Source organism: Colobus angolensis, unplaced genomic scaffold, assembly GCF_000951035.1.
Source record: "Colobus angolensis palliatus isolate OR3802 unplaced genomic scaffold, Cang.pa_1.0 Scaffold295, whole genome shotgun sequence".
NCBI lineage: Eukaryota > Metazoa > Chordata > Mammalia > Primates > Cercopithecidae > Colobus > Colobus angolensis.
Window position 1 is genome coordinate 1,959,853 of NW_012116210.1, and position 12,945 is coordinate 1,972,797.

The 12,945-nt window shown below is 42.2% G+C and overlaps 1 protein-coding gene across 3 annotated transcripts in view; it reads left to right on the plus strand.

Moving 5' to 3' along the window:
- The first annotated feature begins 996 nt into the window (after positions 1 to 996).
- The window catches only part of DERL1 (derlin 1), a 29,937-nt gene continuing 17,988 nt past the window's right edge, over positions 997 to 12,945 (plus strand). For all 3 annotated transcript variants that reach the window (XM_011949289.1, XM_011949287.1, XM_011949288.1), the window contains exon 1: positions 997 to 1,451. In XM_011949289.1, the coding sequence (XP_011804679.1) occupies positions 1,299 to 1,451 (153 nt within the window). In that variant the 5' untranslated portion in view covers positions 997 to 1,298. The remainder of the gene's footprint in view (positions 1,452 to 12,945) is intronic.

Here is a 12,945-nt window from a genome sequence, read left to right on the forward strand (position 1 = left end):
ATCTTTTGCTATTTCAAAAAATGCAGCACCTCCTCAGGCAAGGCAGAGTTAAAAATATTTAAAAATGCAGCAATGACTATCCTTTTACATTAAAAAATATGTTGGAGTCTATCGAAAGCTTAAATTCCTAGAAGTGCATTTAAATACTGCCAAATTGCTTGCTGTAGAGGCTGTACCAATCAATGTACATTGTCATCAATAATTCACGGAATGCCTACATCTCCACATTTTTTTTTTCCACCTTACCTCTCCATATTCTTTCGTAGCATTTAGCCCAGTATCATTTACCTGTAAGTTTTTAAAAGATGGCTTGTATTGATGGCAGCAATCCAAGAACTTCCTTACAAATTAAGTGATAAATTCTAAAGCAAACTATCTGGGAAGATAGATGCTGGGATTACAAGCCTGAGCCGCTGCGCCCGGCCAGTATCTTTGCTTAAAGGTTCCTTTTTATACAAGATGAATTAGACAAGATGGATCGTTTTGGCTTTTAGTTTTTCCAACTAAGTTAGAGCGGCTGTTTTCTGTGCATGGAAAATTCTTTCCCCAGATCTTTGCCTGGCTGGCCCAGTTCATACCTAAAGTAGCCATCTGTCCTCACACTGCCGCACCCCAACCCTGTCACTCTACCTCATCATCTCATTTCATTTTCCTATTTTTCCAATCACTCTCTGAGATTATCTTACTTCATTATCTATTTGTTTATAAATTATCCCAATGAAGATGCAGGATCAGGAGAGAGGGTACCACGACAGCGCTGACAGCCGCAGCTGCCCGGTGTCTAGAACTGTGCCCGACGAACACTTGTGGAATGAGTGAGTAGACGAGGAACTAGACACTTCGTTTGCCTTCGTCCCCTTTAAATACCCTCCAAGTGGATCCAGCCGTATTAAAACTCTGAGAAATAGGTGAATGGCATTTGGCCTCGCCATTGGCTGGAACGTTTGTCGTTGCTCCTGGCAACCGCTGTTTTCCCACCAGTCGTGTCGTCGCCCTACCTGGCTCCGCCCCTCAGACCGCCGAGCCTCGGCCGGGCGGTAAAAATCGGCCCTTGCCCTTTAAGCGGCGGGACTTCTGGTCACGTAGTCCACGGCCGCCGGAAGGGGAAGTTTCGCCTCAGAAGGCTGTCTCGCTGGTCCGAATTCGGTGGCGCCACGTCCTCCCATCTCCGCCTTCTGCATCGCGGCTTCGGCGGCTTCCACCTCGATACCTAACAGTCGCGGAGCCGGCCGCGTCGTGAGGGGGTCGGCACGGGGAGTCGGGCGGTCGTGTGCATCTTGGCTACCTGTGGGTCGAAGATGTCGGACCTCGGAGACTGGTTCAGGAGCATCCCGGCGATCACGCGCTATTGGTTCGCCGCCACCGTCGCGGTGCCCTTGGTCGGCAAACTCGGCCTCATCAGCCCGGCATACCTCTTCCTCTGGCCCGAAGCCTTCCTTTATCGGTTTCAGGTACTTACCAGAGACGGGGGGCGTGGAGACTACAGGCCCCAGGAGGATCCGCGGCGGCGGAGCGTAGGCAGGCATGTTGCGGACACGCGGTGCCTGCTGGGATTTGTAGTGCGTGCGGGGCCGGCGGTTTAGGGCGGGGTCCTTTGGGCCGGGGGAGGCTTTGGGAGCCGGGTCCTGGATAGCTGGAGTTGTGGGCTTGGCCTGGTGGGGAGGGGTTGACTTAACTAGTTTAATGAGATTGTGCTTCCCGCTCTTCGCACTCATGAAGGAAGCAGTGAGATTAGTCGGTGGCAGTTGTTAATCTGTTGGACGCTGGCAATTAGGTCCGCCTGGAGCACTGCCCTCTGACCTCCCTCCGGTCACCCACGTGGGTGGCCTGTAGGTGTCAACTTCACCAATTTCTAGCTGAGTTCCTTTCACGTTAATGGAGTTTTTTTGTTTTGTTTTGTTTTTCCTATAGGAGTGATTTAAAGTCAGAGATACAAAGAACGAGTGTATTTTTCTGCATTTCCCTCTAGCCCTAATTCAGCATCCCCTACGTAGTAATAGAATGTACGAAGGAATGGGCAAAGAGTAAATTTGTCCAGAAATGGAAGGCCTTGTTATTTTCTTAAGCATGAAGGAAACGGTCCAGAGTAACATATATGTCAAGAGAGTGCTAGTTTTCAGAAGGTTATCTGTATTCACCAATTTCTGATTTAAAACTTTAATCAGTGGCAAGTCAGATAGCAAGATCTGGCATTAATTTCAGCCCTTTGCTTGGCCTGTGGATAACGTTTTCTTGTCTTTCTCTCTCTTCACTGGGTATTATTTCTTGGTTTCCTTTGCTGGTTCCTTATCTTCCTGACTTTTAAATGTTAGGATGTGCCTTAGGAATCAGTTATAGGACCTTCTCTGTAGACTCTCCCTAGCTTTAGATGGTCTCATTCATTCAGCCTCAGGGCTTTATGTTCTTTCTGTAAACTGGAGATTCTGAAATGTCAGTATAAATATCTTCAGTCCAGATCTGTCTCCCGATTTCCAGATTTGTGCATCCAACAGTTACTTGAAATCACGACTTGGATGACTAAGAGTCATCTTCATCCTAACGTGTCCAAAACTGAATCCCCTTTCCCCCTTTGCCTTAGAAGAGAATAGCAACTCCATTATTAGAGGAGCTGAAGTTAATTGTCAGAGTCATCTTTTATTTTTCTTGTTTTTCTCACACCCGGCAATCTGTCAGTAAATCCTGTTGACTCTATTTGAGACATATATCCAGAATACAATCCCTTGTCATTCTCCATTGCAAACCATTATCACTGCAATCTGGTTCCTTTCCGTCTTTTCTCTAGACAGCTAGAGTGATCCTTTTAAAACCTAAATCAAGTGCTGTCATTCCTCTGTCCAGAATCCTACCGTGTCTTCTGAATGAGTAAAATCCAAGTTCTTTCAGTGGCCTGCAAGGCCCCTGCTGCCTCTCTGACCTCATCTCCTACTGCTCTTCCAAGTGTACCTTAGGCTCCACAATGAGATCCTTGCTGTTACTTCAGAGCTTATCTGGATCTCTCCTTAGGGCCTTTGCACATGTTGTTTCTCTGCCTGAGGAAGATAACCGTGGCTCACTTGTTTACCTTCTATCATTCTTCGGGTCTCTGCCCAAATGCCCTCTTATTGACAAGGCCTTCTCTGGTGGCCCTATATAAAATAGCCCCTCCTTCACTCCACTCCCTTATCCTTCATTTTTCTTTTTTTTGGAGACGGAGTCTCGCTCTGTTGCCCAGGCTGGAGTGTATATGGTGCAATCTTGGTTCACTGCAACCTCTGCCTCCTGGGTTCAAGCGGTTCTCCTGTCTCAGCCTCCCAAGTAGCTGGAATTAACAGATGCACACCACCATGCCCGGCTTATTTTTGTATTTTAGTAGAGACAGGGTTTCGCCATGTTGGCCAGGCTGGTCTTGAACTCCTGACCTCAGGTGATCCACCCGCCTCAGCCTCCCAAAATGCTGGCATTAGAGGCGTGAGCCACTGCGCCCGGCCTTATCCTTCATTTTTCTTGCTGCATATTACCCTTTGGTATTTGTCTGCTTCCCCTCAGAGAATAAGGCTCCATGAGAGCCGGATCTTTGCCTTGTTCACCACTGTCCTTGTTACCTAGAATAGTGCCTGGCACATAGTAGGTGCTTGTATATTAACTGAGTTGTTGGAAGTAATTGTTCACTTGCTGTGTGTGGGCACTGGGGTACAATAGTAAATAGGACTGAAAAGGTTTTAGATCCTGTGAAGACAGAGGCACGTGATTTAAGGGGTGTAATATTTGATGGGGTGTTCCACCCCGAAAGGCCTCAGAGAAGACATTTGAAGAAATTGGAATACTGAGGAACCAGCCAGCTTTGAGTGGATCTGGCTCTGGAGACAACCAACCAATTCTGTGATTCAGCCTGGTGCTTATATTTGCCAAGCTTTTGCTTACATAACACACTTAACCTGATGACAGCAACCTTAGGAGACTGACTTAAGAGTGTGTTGGGGAAGAGAGACATTTCAACATAGCAGGGAGGAGAATGAACTTGGACTATAGGCTGAGCGTAGAAGTTCTGTATCCATCTCTAGTAATTCTAGATCCTTTCACTAGTAAGTGAAAGACTCAGAGGTAGGAGCTGGGAACAGGAAGAAGACTGGGTTGCCAGCTGGCACAGGGTCAGCTGTAGGATGAGGATTGGTAGATGAAGGCAGGGAGATAGCCAGAGCTGGGTGCAGTAAAGCTAAGATGGAAAGGTGGATGAAAGCTAGATCATAGTTGAGCCTTGTATGTCATCTTAAGAGGTTTGAGCTTTATTTTGAGGGCACTACAAAGTCTTTGGAACCTTGTGAACAAAGGGCTGACAGATTGCCCCGACTACTCTGTGGAGTGGACTTTGTGTATGTATGGAGGGGGTTGAAGGAGGAAGGGCTAGGTGATGAGATCAGAGAGATGAATCCAGTTAGGAGGCCAGAGAGATGGTGGTTTGAAACAGCGTGGCTGTGAAGATAGAGAAAAGGGCATAGACTTGGCAGAGGGGACAAGATCACAGCTGAACGGATATGAAGAGTGAATGGCTGAAGCGAGCAGGACTGAAAGATACTTGTGTTTTCACAGGAGCAGCTGAGTGGATGGCAGAGCCCTTGACTGAGATGGGGAATGGTCAGGGATGCCTAGGTTGGGAATGGGGGCTGGTATGGATGAAGAGTTGGGTTTTGGCCATGCTAAGTCTTGAGATGCTTTTTAGGCATCCATGTGGAGAGTCCCAGGGAGCAGTTGGAAATAAAAATATGATTCTGGAGTGCAGCCGGAATTGCATACTGTTCTGGGTTTATTACTTCAGTAAATATTTGTTGGCTGAGTTAATGTTGTGCACTTTGTTCCTTGTGGCTTGTTGGGTAATGTGTGGTCATGGGGAGCAATGGTGGCATATTAATGTGTGAGAAGGACCTGGTCAAAACCAGCTCGTTGTCCCTGTTTGCAAAATCCTCACTTGTGTGGTGATAGTGACTACATGACGTAAATAAGCATGTTGTAAAGAAGTAATGTAAATAAGCCTCTCAAACAGGCTGCGGATGTATGATGTTAAACGTGGTGAACCGTTTAGAAAAAGTCATTGTTCTTGTCACATCTTCCATGATTTTATCATCTTCCCTGTATTATGTCTTCTCAGCTTGTTATCCCCAGGCTGGGAGAAGCTACCAGCAGGAGACAGAACAGTGGACTGCCCAGGTGTGGAAAGACCACCAGCTGTACCTTGTCTTTTCTTCCTGTTACTCTGATTCTTGCCTATTTTGGACACATGTAACTTTCAGACCCACCTGGAGGAACTCATTTGCAAATGAAGCAGTCAAGGAAAAACTGCATTTGAGAGGCTGCTGTACACGGACAGTGTGAGGTGTGTTTTAGCAGAATTCTGCTAGAAAGCTCCTCTTTTCCTTAGAAGCTGAATCTTTCACAGCTTACAAAAATAGGGGAGTGACTGATTTAGAATTGTGTGCTCATGTTGGAAGTAACAAGTTATTTTTCCTCCTAAGCTATCGATTCCTGTGTGTAGCTTGTGGTTTGAAACTCTGAGGTTTATAACAGTATTTCTTTAGGTTGGATAGGTTGAAACAGGTGTGTGTCAAGACTCATTATACTGTTGTCTGTGATTTCTCCCTCTTCTGAGTCCCTCAGATTTACATTCGTCAATCAAATAGTTCACAATAATGAAATATCTTCATACTAATCCTTGATTAACTACACAAAAGGTGGCAATTCCTGCTGCCTTTGTGTTTTCTAAGGTTATGTCTCCCAGGGCTGCCTGCATGGCGGTATTTCTTCATTTCTTTGGACAAAATAACATCACCCTGTTACAATTTCCCCGAGGTTTGAACTCTGACAGTCATCCTGAGATAAGTGTTACCCCCATTTTGTAGACAGCTTCAGTTTCTGTTTCTGTTTCGTTGAGTCAGAGATAGTTCTAAGCTGTCTTGTTTAACTCCTTTACATAATGTCTACGAAAAAAATAAGTATGTAGCAAAACATTTTTAAAGGTGATTTCTTCCAAATCAATCATAGCAAATTATTTTTCCTTTTCTATTAGAGTAGAAAGACTGTTAGATTTCAAGTAGTTGAATCATGGTCTCAAAGCCTGAGTCAGCCCTCTAATAGTTGTGTATCCTTAGGCAAGTTATTTATCCTGTCTGAGCCTCAATTTCTTTAGGATCTGAGGATAATATAATAGCATATTAACTTTGTTCTAAGACTCCATTGATTATATGATGCACCATCAATTTAATGCAACTTTTTTGGGGGACGGGGAGTAGAAATTACATTAAATCAGTGTATTGATTGTAAGACACTCTAATTTCAGAAACACAAGAACGAGTACCTTCAAACTGAGGAAATATGTTATCTACTTCTTGCCTGTAGTATGTAGAACACATAGAAAAATGTTTGAAATAGCCTGATAAAGAGGCTATTCAAAAATAGTTGCCTCCTTTGTAGTTAATATGGGGAAAAAAAAGTTGCCAATTTTTATTTATCAGCCAATACTTTGTGCCTTATTTCCTTCTCTCCTGGACAGTAAGATTCTAATTTTAATTAGTAATTGAAATGTAACTGCTAGATGATTATTCTGCTTTGTCTCCTTAAAAGCATCCTAACTTGAAATGGGAAGATGTGAACTCTTGATTTCTCTAATTTGTTTCCAGGGATAAGAAATGGTACCAACCAATTCTGTGACTCAGCCTGGTGCTTATATTTGCCAAGCTTTTGCTTACATATCACATTTAACCTGATGACAGCAACCTTAGGAGACTGATTTAAGAGTGGATTGGGGAAGAGAGACATTTCAACTTAGCAGGGAGGAGTATGAACTTGGGCTATAGGCCGAGTGTAGAAGTTCTATATCCATCAAGGTTTGGCTATAGAACTCTAGTGGCAAGTGTTTTGGTTTGTATAGTTGAAAATCTTTCCTTAGTAGTCCTGTCCACGTTGAACAGTTCAGCTGTGGTCTATAATAACGTTGCCCATTAGATTGTGGCTTTTTAAAAAACTTTTTATTGAGTTATAATGTATAAGCAGGAGAGTGTACGTATAATGAGTTTATAGCTTGAGTTTTTAAAAATTCAAAACATGTGCATAGCCAGCATTCATATCAAGAAACAGAATCCCTGAAACCTTCCTCCTGCTTCCTTCTCGTCACTGTCCTCTCTAAGGGTAACTGTGCTCTTGATTTTTAATACCATGTATTGTTTTTGCCAGTCTTTATGCTTTCTATAGATGGAATTATGAAGTATGTTCTCTTTTGTGTCTAGCTGCTTTTATCAACATTGTGTTTGAGAGTCACCCATGTTGTTCCATGTGGTTATAGATTGCTCTTTATGGGACCATACCAAATCTATTTACTCATTCAGCTATTAATGGACCTTTTGGGCAGTTTCCAGTTTGGCTATTATGAATGGTGCTGCTGTGAACATACTAGTACATGTCTTGGTGAACATATGTATTTCTGGGTGAGCATAAATAGTCATTTCTGTTGCCTATATATCTAGGAGTAGATTTGATGGCTTCTAATTGCTCTTTTTAAAGATTAAGTGCGTTTCATTTGTTTAAATGAGTGGAAGGGGCCTTTTCATGCCTACTCGTCGTGTCCCCCCACCCAGCAAAAAAGGCTACAGTTTGCTAAACCAGCATTTGTCACACAGGTGCTCATCATCTTTCTTGCTTGGTGGCTGATACATACTTAAGTCCAAATCAAGTGATCCCTATTATTTCAGACAAATCTTCACTTTTCATACTTAAAAAAAAAAACAACAACAAAACACTCTGGACTCTGGATGGCAAATTATTTCAGTAGCAGATTGTTTAGAAGATTTTAAAGGATGGCTGCAACCTACACTCTCAAGTTGTTGGACTAATAACTGAGGAACAATGTCTTACGTCTTCTTGAAGAGTGTATATAGCAGTGAGCACATGGGCTACATGTCCTTGTTAAGTGAGAAACTCTGGGTGGATTACCGGAACTCTAATTAGGGCCCAGCTTTCCTCCTGAAAAAAACTGGGATCATTATGGGCCTAGTCTTGGGGTTGCTGTGGACTTAAAATGAGATACTCCCCAATGAGTCCTCTCAGTAAGTGTGAGGCAGGCAGTCCTCTGTCTGCAAGTTATGGCTCTTTGTGCTGCAGCTGGCTGCCTCTTAGGCTCTCCAGGGTTGAAAATGGGTCTCTTTACTCCTGGCGCTGAACATAAAGCCAATTCCTTCTCCTTACTGTTTACATATCTGGTAGAGGAAAAAATGGGATTTAGTTGGATACTTACAATGGGGATTTCCGAGATATGTTACACTGTATCCTTCTAAAGAGATAAGCTGTCTTCTGGTATTTTCAGATTATAATTTTAAAGTAAAACAAAAATAATATTAAGTCTTTTAGATCAATGAAAGCAAGTATAACTCAAGGGTAGGCTTAATGAACAGGGAAAAGAAGTGAGATATTTTGACAGACACTGATTTCCAAAGAACAGGTGCGCACAGTGACTAAAAATAGTCTTGTGTCATCAGCATTAGAGAAAATGTAGTCAGACAAAAACGAGGTTTCTTTTCCACAACCAGGCCTTGAGTAACTTATAGGAATATGGGGGTAGTTGAAATATGAATTTATAAAAACTGGTTAGCAGGTGTTTCCGAAAAGATTGTGATAATACAATTAATACACCCACACATATTAATTCTTTTTACAAAGCATCTTTTTAATTCACTGTCTTAATTCCAACCTTTTACAAACCCTGTAAGATAAGGAAGGCAGAAGTCATAGGATAATGTCATTGGGTAGATGATGAAGCCAATTTGACGTCCATACGTTTCCAAGGTTCCAGGGCTACTTAGGAGGTTTCGCTTCTGGTCTTTACTCCCAGTGCTTTTCTTAAGCACAGAGAATGAATTAGTAGGTTTATTCTGAGTCCATTTCAGGATTATGTAAGTGTCTTAGTAGTGAACACTTACACTAATTTTTTTTTGTTTTGTTTTTTTTTTTTGAGACGGAGTCTCGCTCTGTCGCCCAGGCTGGAGTGCAATGGCCGGATCTCAGCTCACTGCAAGCTCCGCCTCCCGGGTTTATGCCATTCTCCTGCCTCAGCCTCCCGAGTAGCTGGGACTACAGGTGCCCGCCACCTCGCCCGGCTAATTTTTTGTATTTTTTAGTAGAGACAGGGTTTCACCGTGTTAGCCAGGATGGTCTCGATCTCCTGACCTTGTGATCCGCCCGTCTCGGCCTCCCAAAGTGCTGGGATTACAGGCTTGAGCCACCGCGCCCGGCCCACTTACACTAATTATAATTGTACCTCATAATACTGATGCCATTTGTGAGAGGGATTGTAAAAATAGGGGCTTAGTATCACAAACTCTGGAGTCAGACTGTCTGGGATAAAATTCTAGCTTCACCACTTACTGGCTGATACTTAACCTTTTCTCATCCTGTTTCCTCATCTATGAAATCCATCTCCTGAATCAGTGCATGTAAATAAGCAGAGTAGCGTACTAATTTAATGATTTATTTAAAAAAACCATTAACTATGGAAATTGAGGCTCAGAAGTGGTGACTTATAAGCAAAAACAAAACCCAGGCCTTCTCAAATCATCTCCAGTTCTCTTTCCACCAAACTATCCTGTTTCTGTGATAAAGTTGTGAATAAATCAAAACAAATGTTAACCTATTTTCTTTTTCTGGTTTAATACAAGTTTCTTGGAAAGTCACTTTTTCGTTATGCACATCGTGCTTCCCTCTGCAAGGTATTAAGCTCTGAGGGTTACATTCCCATACTTGGAGAATGGAACTGGCCAGTCTGTATGTGACCAGTCCCCGTGACTGATGTCCTCCATTCCAGCCACACTCGAATTGTTAGCAGTACCCATTCAGTTATTGTGCTCTTGCAATTCTTGGGGCCTTTGTAACAAGTCCACGTGTCCCCTCCCTTCTGCCAACTCTTTCTTCTTTTGACAGCCTTCCCTACTACTCTGAGGAATTCAGGGGGCATGTCTTTTGTGCTTGGTATATGCTAGTGTGCAATGAGATAGACATATAGCTCTCACACCAAAAGCCAGCATTTTACTGCCATTTCCAAAAGTTTAGGAAGGCCATCTACTTCAATCACTATTTAACATTGTTCTGGTGGGGGTGCCAGCCAGTGAATTAAACAAGAATGAAATAAGATACAAAAGTTTATTTACAGCTAGGGTTGTATGCTTAGAAAGCCCAAGAAGCTCAATTTTCTTTTTTGTTGAGACAGCCTCCCGAGTAGCTGGGATTACAGGCATGCGCCACCACGCCCGGCTAATTTTGTATTTTTAGGAGAGACGAGGTTTCTCCATGTTGGTCAGGCTGGTCTTGAACTCCCAACCTCAGGTGATCTGCCCGCCTCGGCCTCCCAAAGTGCTGGGATTACAGGCATGAGCCACTGCACCTGGCCGAAGCTCAGTTTTCAATATTGTAGGCAGTAAGATACTCAACTTTTGTGGTTAGGTATAAAAAGATAGAAAGAGATAGCTCTATAGACAACTCTAAAAGCTATGAAAAACTTTTTGGCTGGGAATTATATCCATATCACATGGATATAATGAAATAATGGTTCTAATTCATTTAGAAAAATAAAATATTGAGACTAACCTAGAAAATTGTGACAATCGTCGAAGAAAAAACAGGCGAGGGGGATATCATTTAGCTATTTAACTTGACCAGGTATTAAAATATATTATAAAAGTAATAGAAATTAGGCTAGGCACAGTGGCTCATGCCTATAATCCCAGCACTTTGGGAGGCTGAGGTGGGAGGATCATTTGAGGCTGGCAGTTTGAGACCAGCTTGGACAACATAGGGAGAGCCCGTCTCCAAAAAAAAAAAAAAATTAAACAGGTGTGATGGTACATGCCTGTAGTCCTAGCCACTTGAGAGGCTGAGTGGAGAATTGCTTGAACCCAGAAATTTGAGGTTACAGTGAGCTGTGGTCACGACACTGCACTCTAGCCGGAGCAACAGACTGAGACCTTGTCTCAAAAAAAAAAAAAAAAAAGAAAAAAAAGAAATTAAAATAACTTGATATTGGCATAGGAATCAATTCCAAACAGAATGGTGTTAAAATAGACCTTAATATAAAAGAGGCTAGAGTATAAATGTTGAATGAAAGTACTTTTTCAAATAATTGGAAAAAATGTGAGTTACTCTGTAAATGGGATTGGGAATATGGGGCGACCATTTGGAAAAACAGTTGGATCTCTTCCTCATTCCTTGGATACACCTTGAAAGTGCTAAAATAAAACCGTGAACACTTACATTCTTGGAGCGAAAAGACTTTCTAAACATGACACATCATGGACACATTTGCCTACATTTAATTAAACCTTTGTATGCCAAAATATGGCAAAAATACCATGAAAGTCGAATGACTGATCAGAAAATGCTTGCAGTGATGAGAAAGATAAATTTCATAATGTCTGAAGAAATGCAGCCAGCTGCGATGGCTCATGCCTGTAATCCCAGCACTTTGGGAGGCCAGGGCAGGTGGATCGCTTGAGCTCAGGAGTTTGAGACAAGCCTGGGTGACATCATGAGACCCTGTATCTACAAAAAATACAAAAATTAGCCAGGTGTGGTGGTGCGTGCTAGTAGTCCCAGCTACTCGGGAGGCTGAGGTGGGAGAATCACCTGAGTCCGGGAGGTGGAGGTTGTGGTGAGCTAAGATCATGCCACTGCATGCCAGCCTGGGCATCAGAGCAAGATCCTATCTCGAGGAAAAAAAAAAAAAAGAAATGTAAATCCAGAAGAACAGATGAATAAAGGAAATGTTCAGGTTTTTAAAACATGAAAAGGCGCTTGACTTCTCGTAATGCAAATAAAAATTAGTTTTCAGATTGGTGAATATATAATACATGAAATGGTGAGAGTATGGAGAGAAGACAGGCAGTCATCTACTTTTCAGGAGGAAGTATAAATCGAGCGGACATTTTTGTAGGCATTTGGCGGTATCTACCAAAATAAATGCTTATGTCTGTTGCTCTAGCAGATTTATTGACAGGAACTTATTCTGTATATGCACATGTAAAGAGGATTTACAGGAATATTCATTGTGGCACTGTAACAGTTTAAACAAAACTTTAGACATTCACATACAAGGAATACTGTGAAGCCAATTAAAAAATATTTTGTCGGGAATGAACCAAGGTATAAAACAGTGCCATATAGAGTAGAATAAAGAAGAAGGAGTAATAGTAGCATGTGTTTCTTAGAGGAAATACAAGACACTGATCAGCTGTTGTTGGAACTGGGAGACTGGAAGTTGAGAATGAGGCTTACTTGTTACTTTATTATTTAATTTAATTTAATTTAATTTATTTTTTTTGAGATGGAGCGATTCTCCTGCCTCAGCCTCCCAAGTAACTGAGATTACAGTCGCCTGCCACCACACCTGGCTAATTTTTATATTTTTAGTAGGGACGTAGTTTCACCATGTTGGCCAGGCTGGTCTTACACTTTTGATCTCAGGTGATCTGCCCGCCTCTTCTTTCTAAAATGCTGGGATTACAGGGCATGAGCCACTGAACTTGGCCTACTTATTACTTTAGACCCTTCTTATGTTTTGTTTTTTCAGGGAAATGTTTTTAAAGAAAAAGTGCCCCTATTGCCTATTTAGTGCATTGGTTTGAATAAAAAATTGTTGTTTTACTTCTGCCTTTGACTATGGCATTTTTGGACAAGGTTTGTCATTCTAGAATATTCTTTCCCTAAATAGAGGCATTACTGTACTGTTGGAAATTAAGCCTTTGTAATTCATTTTTTGATGCAGGCTTACTTGTGTGCCTGATCTCAGTAAAGACTGACCATGTACTCATGTAGTATTGATTTTGTTTCAACTTGTTTAGAAATATTTGTTGCTTATTTTATGATGTTGTTTTATTCCGTTGATTTGCAAATTGATGTGATCGTAACTGGTGTGAACACTTTTCTCCAGCTATTTTC